Raw genomic sequence first — 7,441 nt, 5'->3', positions numbered from 1 at the left:
ATTATTTGTGACATTATTGAGCTATATATATATGACTTCAAAATATAACTTCTTATGATTTTATTACATTATATTATATTTTCAATTGATTTAGCTTGGAGATGGATTCATTTATTATCATGATAAAATTAACTATTGTAATAGTATTTAAATTATAATCTTAAAAATAAAATAAAAATATTTGTTATTCGTACTTTAGATTTTTCTTGACTATATCAAAGTGAAATAGAAATAAAAAAATATATAAATCATTACATTTTTCTTAGCTTTTTAATAATTTCATAATTTTGTGTTCTTTAACAAAAGAAATTTTAGTGGTCCTTTCAACTCAAACTAAAAAGCATATTTTATTTATTATTGCGATTTAAAATAAATTTCCAATAAAAATGTAAAATTTAAATATGTTTGATAAATAAAATGGACATATTTTTCCGATCAATAAAATTAAATTATGTATTAATATAAAATATTTTTAGTGTAAACTCACGTGTCCTAACCACTAGTTTACTACTAATAAAGACTCGTTAGCACATGGGATATACCCCCAAAACGTATTTTCCAAAAGTTCCTGATATATTAAATTAGAGTTTAGAAAACTTATTGCACAATAATTCTGGCTTTTTGGCCAGAAGCATAATGTTCCTGATTTTCCAAAAGTTCCTGATTTTTAGGGGGGGAAGAGACACCCTAAAAATAATTCTGGCTTTGGCCAGAAGCATGATGAAAACTTATTGCACAATAAGAGCTGATTTTTATAATAAATAAAAAATAGAGAGCCCATAATTTACAACGTTACATGCCTCTATAGCTTCTGGCACCCAAATCATTTTTATAATCTTCCAGAAAATAATTAATTAAGAAAAAACTATTCGAGTATACTTAACCCGGAACCACCTATTCCCACTTTTTCTGCCTATTAAGTAAAACTAAATCAGCCTCTGTGCTTTGCTTTGCCAAGATTCTGAACCGATAATGAAGAGGATCACCAACATAAAGAGATAAATAGTCACTACCAATTCGATGCTTGACTGCACAGAGAATCAAGGCAAATCTTGGCTAACTCCGGTATGCTGTCTGATGATCCTGTTGATTGTTCTGTGCATATCATTAAGAATCAAAAGGAACACCGAATCATCCCGAGAGAGAGAGAAGAGAACAAAATATCACTCAGAATCTGAGTCAATGGAGAGGAACATCCGAGGTCTTACAGAACGCTTCTGGCGAGGAAATGAAAATGGCTTATCTGATCTTTGCCTCTTTGCCTTGTTGTTGTCATTCATACCCAAAAGCAACGAAGCTGCAAATACGCACCAACAGTCAGTAAGTGTACCACATGAACTACACATATAGAATGGACATCGTCAAAGATAAATGATTAGCTAAAAGCTACATTTAGAAACTAAAACAGATCTTTCTCCATCCATTGTTTACAATAAAATGAAGAAAAATAGAAACGCAACATCGTGAAAAGGATCCACATTTACAGGGCCCTTGATGGTTGCAGGAAAGCATATATAATTTGTCTTAGTCAGGGAACGCACCAGTCTCTGTCGTAGCATCCATACAACCTTCCCTTGTCGACATCTGCTGGTTTGAGTTGAGCCCGTTTGCAGAAGTAGCCTCGCCATGATTCCCACCAGCGCTATCGCCTAGCCTTAGCGAGATCCAGTCATCACTGCGGATACCATTTGACATATCAGCTTGGTTTATAAAACCATTCTGAGCTGAAGCATCTGGTTTCGTTGGCAAAAATATTTGAAGTGAAGGATCGTCTCTACCAAATGCAAGAGGATTGTCAACTAGGCCTCCATCGTTCGCCACTGCTTCAGATGCCATTGATGTCTCAGGAGCCAAGGTGTAATCTCCATTTATTTCAGGACCACAGTTTAGTGGGCCGCCATGATGATGCAAACCAAGTAAACCTTCTGAAACGTCAGCATCAGATCCGAACAGTGGGAACAGAGGCGCTTCTGGAGTTTCAGAAGGAAATGGCCAAAGGGGCGTAACAAACTCATCATCATCGTTGAAACCACCTAGGCGTGAGCTTCCCCCAGCCATGGTGTGTGGGTCCTCATTATATGAGTTAATGATACCAGAAGGGTTCAACGGAAAATTCACCCCACCATCAGTTCGACAACCACTGTATGAAGGTCCAGGAGTAGTGATTACTACATCGTTATCTTCATCAGAATCACTTAGAACAATAACATCATTGTTCACATCCTCTCCAGCTTGGTTTCTGTCAGGAATGTTATAACTTGAATCAACATTCATGGAAATGGAATCAAGTTCAATGCCATTGGTTCCAAAGTCAAAGGATCCAATAGCATCCTGGCTTACGCTTGCATCATCACCATCCCGACCACTTCCAGTAGCACTACTACTCATCGGTACAATATTCTTGTCCTGATACCCAACCTTATTACTGGAAGAAAAGCCATTTGTATTAGGTTTCCTAACTTCCCAGACGCCATTGCGATTCTTCCTTATGCCAAGTTTCAGAGGAGTTGGACCATCTGAGAAACCTTCTTGTTTAACCGGAATCAACGTTTCCATCTTCCGCTTAACCTCATCAGCAGAGGGGCAAAGGCTACCATCGGGTAAGTGCCACTGAGAGAGCTCTCTCTCTTTTTTGGACTTTACACGCCAAGAACCATCAGGTTTCACTTCAATTTCAGTCACATCTTCATCACAATGCTTCATCTGTCGTGCAGGAAGAGAATAATTCAATGACGTGGATACAAAGATTCATTATTTTTTAGTGTATTCCCCAAAAGTATACCTTAGAAGTGATACGGTTAAAATAAGGATCCACGATTACATGTTCAACTGAGTAGTTCTTCAAACAAATAGGGCACTGCCACTGCATGTTAACAAGGCAACAGAACAAACAAAGTCAGAAAACAAGATGAATAACCAAATGTTTAGACAAGGATAAGAAACCTGCCTTTCTGGAACGTTGATTCAACTCCACAAACACCTCAAGGTCAAACCCGCCCATGTGCACACAGGGTAAAAATCTCCCAGCAACTTTTATCCTAGAACCGCTCATCTAATGAAGATAGTAAGCATCAGTTACTTGACTGCAATAAGTAAGAAAACTGAGCTACAAGCTATTAGTAACTTACAGGACACCGAAGGTTGACACCGAAGAAATCAGCAACAACTTCAATGTCACTATCACTGTCCGCATTATCATCTCCACCTCCACCTCCAATGCAGCGTCGTACACGTGCTAGAGCATCTTCAAACGTCTCCCCTTTAGTTTCTTCTGGAATTAAATTTAGAACCTAGATGGGAAAAGTGAGTGAGTATTGAAGCCACAGACGACAAAAGGACAGGAAATTTGAAATCTGACAAACATATTTTGTGGGAAAGTATGTTGCCAGTGCCAATTTAATTTCGTGCTTTCTATATTCAAAAGATCCTTAGGTTTTTTTTTGAACATTTATGTCTTTATTACCCGCCATAGACGGGCCAAACATTTCGAATATTTCTCATGCAGTATGTGTGACCAGTACCTGTTGTAGAGTCCGGCGCTTCACAAGTCTAACTCCAAAACAAAATCTCCGACTGTCACCTCCGCTCAAGATTATTCTGTTAATCCCATCCCTAATATAAGGTTTGATCTGCCAAAATAGCAAAATGAGATGGTAACAAATTACACTACTGATTCCAAGACTTTCAATGTAAGAGATCTACTCCTATATTTCAGTCAGAAGGGTTAGGGATAAAAAAAAAAACATACAGTAGGTCCATCGTCGCGGCCGTTGGCCCCCAAAAGCTGTGACCCAGGTCGGCTAATCGGGCGTACAAGCATACCTATGAAATGATAAGGTGTATCATGAATCGCATATCAGAAAATATAAAGCATTCTTATTGAATACAATCAGAATAACAAGAAAACTAACACATTCCCTATTTGAGAGGATGTCACAGTCATACCATTGATCTGCAGTTCAGCAACTTGGGGCCACTGCATCCTAAAGACAACTTTGTCATTCAAAAGCATACACCAAGCCTAAACAAAAGTAAAATTCCAGTTAGAAACGTATACGTAGGTACAGTTTTACATGTTTGAGTACTTTTGCAAAACCCAACCTGAACATCGTACTCTTGTTTGGCCAACAAGTCCTTGTCTGACCTTGTGATTTGAAATGTTCTCTCAACACTCTGCATTGGGGTTGTACTGGAAAAGTTTTGATCGGAGCGTTAGAATAAACAAAAGGTGGTAACAGTTTTTTTTCCAGTTCAAAGTTAACAGACTAGCAGAGCCGTGATCTGAGACTTAGCTCACCACTATTACCCCTTCCTAAAGAAAGGCAAAGACAAGCGAAAAGTAAAGTACTAAATTCACACAATGCAGATGGATTATTAGTGAGCGCTTTATTGCAGAACATTGGAGGAAACAAAAACATGAACATATATAATGCGGGATGAACCAAATGGTGATGCATCCATCTAGGATAGCTTATCTAGTACTTCGGCTTTATAAATTAAAAAAAAAAAAAGTTAAAACAATTTTAACGTCTATAATGAGAGCAATACGGAAAATATGAAGTTCTTACCCATCAGATGAGATGGTAGTTGGAGTAAACCTCACTGGACAAAGTGGATGTGCCACTGTAACCAAAAACCTGCACAAGGAAAACCATGTAGGAGACAACCGTGAAACACAATCCTAATGGATAGCGAAAATTGTTAAGAAGCAGAACTTACGGGTCAGCTCGTGTAAGTCGACAGACTTCACAATAAAAGATTTCAGGAAGCGGCGGATTTGCATCCATAGACTTTTCAGGGACAATAACACAGCCAACATGCTCCCAAACATGGCATCTTGGATCCTCACACTGAAACCGAAAAGAGAACATAATTCAGCATCACAAACTGAACCAACAGTAATACACATCAGGTCTATCGGTCAAACAGCAATAGACGCACTGAGTTTTACCTGTATCATTGAGTCAGTCTCCAGAGAACTTCCACAAACACATCGAACTTTCACTTCTTGTCGAAAGGAATCTTCAGGCTCTCCCTTGACTTTGGTATCTGAACTTACTTGTCCTTTTGATGCTAAATCACTTGCCCCAGATACTTGCATTTTCCTATGGAACACAAAAATAAATAAAAAAAAAAAACATTGTGGTAACAACGAACCGCAATTCAACCAAGAAATCCACTGTAAGAAACGATCCCTCACCTGTATGTATCATCCACTAGTTTTGCAACGTCTTCCCTCGCCAATGTATTCTTTTTAGACCACAACCTGGCAGCTGTCCATATGAAACGAAGACAGAAGTGAGTTTTTTTTTAATACACAAAGACATGAATAAACAAAAGAGAAGTGGTTCAATTAACCTTGTCCATCAGAAACAAGCGTCAAAACCCGCTCAACAAGATCCTGTTAACGAAAAAAAAATCAAAAGGAGATTAAAAAAAAAAAAGCAGATACTTCATTCACAATGGCAATACTCAAGATGGCACTACGGCTATTTAACAGTGCCCTGTGAGAGCCACAAACACAATCAGCAGAAAGATGATAACCTGTTTCTTCCCCTGTTTCGAAAGTCCAAGCTGAGTGAGCACATCCTTGAGCTCTTTTATCCTAAAAGATGAAAGTTTCTCCTGCAACACACGACCACAACAACCAACAAGAACTAAACTTTGAGAACATCCACTAATAACAATCAAAACAAAAGAAGAAGAAAAACAAAGCTTCTTGAAAACATGCGTTCTAAACACATATCAAACCACAACGCATCATATAAAGCATCGATCTCTCAGACGATAAAAAATACCTTACAGCTAGCTTCCAAATCCATGTCGTGAACCACCAGACACAAACAAGAAGCAAAAAGCTCTGCGTTCTAAATTTCACAAAATCAAAACAGAAACCAAGGGATCGGAGACTGATGAGAAATTAGGGTTTTCTATAGGTCGATAAGATTTTCCACCCAGGAAAAAGGAAAAAGAAAAGATGGATCCCCTCTCAATCTCAACGAGAGGAAACGCACACAAAAGAAAGGGTAGCCCGGACCAGTCGTCGATTATTCTAATCCGGTTTAGTCACGCGCAATACGTCCGGGTTTAGTTTCCGTGCGGCCCCCCCCCCCCCACCAAAAGTTGACGCGTTCTTTTTTTATAATTGACTTTCGTTTTCGTCTTCTTTCTCTCTCTCTCTCTCTCTCTCTCTCTCCACCCACTATTTAATTTAGATTTTACAATCTAAACGGTGCAGTTTCGTTGGTCTTCTTATCGAAATTTCCTTGATGACACCAGCCGTTGGATCAACCGGCCCGGTTTATAATACTTTTCTTCTATTTGCTTTCTAATCTCCCGGTTTATAGTATCTCAATGCAATTTGGAAGTATTACTTTTTTCAACTAGGGTTGTGTGCATCATATGCGTACCCCATTACTCGGTCAAATTTGGTAGGTAATATATACCTGAATTCCAAAAAATATTGATATCTAAATGTAAAAGGTCATTCTAGAAGAGCGTGCTATTCGATTCAGTGATTATCTGTATCTAAAATTTCTACAGTTGTATTTTATTTTTTTTTTTTTTTGAATTATACACAGTTGTATTTTAAACAATACACAGATTCTTCTCTTACACGGTTAACCTCCTTCATGTTGATATAGTTAAAACAAAAATTATACTATATCATAAAAATATCTTATGGTAGAGAACATTTGTCTATAATTATTTACGCTTTAATTTGTGGGCTAAAAATGTGGTTTAATCGTTATCATGGGCCGAGCAGGTTTTTTTTTTTATTTTCCGTCGCTCTCTTAATCCAACATAAGCAAGACCGCAAGAAGGTGGTACGTAATTGGCGGAAAGGGAAATCTGGAGGAGACTTTAGCTTTTTAATGTTGTTGTTTGGAAAATCTTAACGTGTAGCTTTTGTGCTAAAATTTCACTAATAATTATAACTACTTCCACATCTATGGCTACTTTGAGGATATTACATGTCATTCCAGCAGGTTACTGAATTATGTAGTACGTTCTCGTGTACAAGTCTGATATATTTTTTGTATAATCAAAAACTTAGAACTAGATTTTCATTTATCTACTTAGTGAAGATTCTTGAGTCTTTGGAGATGGTATCTTATTTAATTCGTTTTTTGCTTCCAGTGGAAACTATTTAACCTTTGAGCTAAGCGCATGATGTTGATAGTATTCACGGAATTGTCAACCTTTTCGTCTAAACCTTTCAATAGGCCCCTTGTCAAAGACAAACAAACAAAAAACTAAAGAAAATATTTTTTTTTCTCTAATGGATGAGAGAATCAAACACCAAAAATGTGTATTCTGCAATACAATTCATACGTTGATAAGCTTTTCTTGTAGTTTTCAGACTGAGGATGTGCTAATCTTCAAGAGCACGCCCATGAGAAAACTAAACAAATTAAGACAAAAACAACTTTGAGAAAAG

The 7,441-nt window shown here is 37.4% G+C and overlaps 1 protein-coding gene across 4 annotated transcripts; it reads right to left on the bottom strand.

The window, feature by feature from the left end:
• Positions 1-739: 739 nt before the first annotated feature.
• On the bottom strand, positions 740-6,037 carry LOC106318476 (E3 SUMO-protein ligase SIZ1). Of its 4 annotated transcripts, XR_001265319.1 has the most exons (18): positions 5,799-6,037; positions 5,545-5,625; positions 5,359-5,401; positions 5,201-5,273; positions 4,952-5,105; positions 4,720-4,850; positions 4,569-4,637; positions 4,102-4,189; positions 3,946-4,021; positions 3,749-3,822; positions 3,522-3,629; positions 3,129-3,290; positions 2,948-3,052; positions 2,783-2,863; positions 1,779-2,703; positions 1,542-1,675; positions 1,209-1,297; positions 741-1,095 (listed from the first exon to the last, which is right to left on the bottom strand). XR_001265319.1 is itself a non-coding variant. In XM_013756482.1 (17 exons), the coding sequence occupies exons 1-17, from the start codon at positions 5,820-5,822 to the stop codon at positions 1,057-1,059; spliced, it is 2,559 nt and encodes an 852-aa protein (XP_013611936.1). In that variant the 5' UTR covers positions 5,823-6,037; the 3' UTR covers positions 781-1,056. The 4 variants fall into 4 exon arrangements, 2 of the variants coding, with proteins under 2 accessions (XP_013611935.1, XP_013611936.1); XR_001265318.1 differs by having other exon boundaries at positions 781-1,297; XM_013756482.1 differs by having other exon boundaries at positions 781-1,095; positions 1,542-2,703.
• Between the last annotated feature and the right edge of the window lie 1,404 nt (positions 6,038-7,441).

This window comes from Brassica oleracea, chromosome C9, assembly GCF_000695525.1.
Source record: "Brassica oleracea var. oleracea cultivar TO1000 chromosome C9, BOL, whole genome shotgun sequence".
In the NCBI taxonomy this organism is placed as follows: domain Eukaryota; kingdom Viridiplantae; phylum Streptophyta; class Magnoliopsida; order Brassicales; family Brassicaceae; genus Brassica; species Brassica oleracea.
This window is presented reverse-complemented; position numbering and strand designations above follow the sequence as displayed.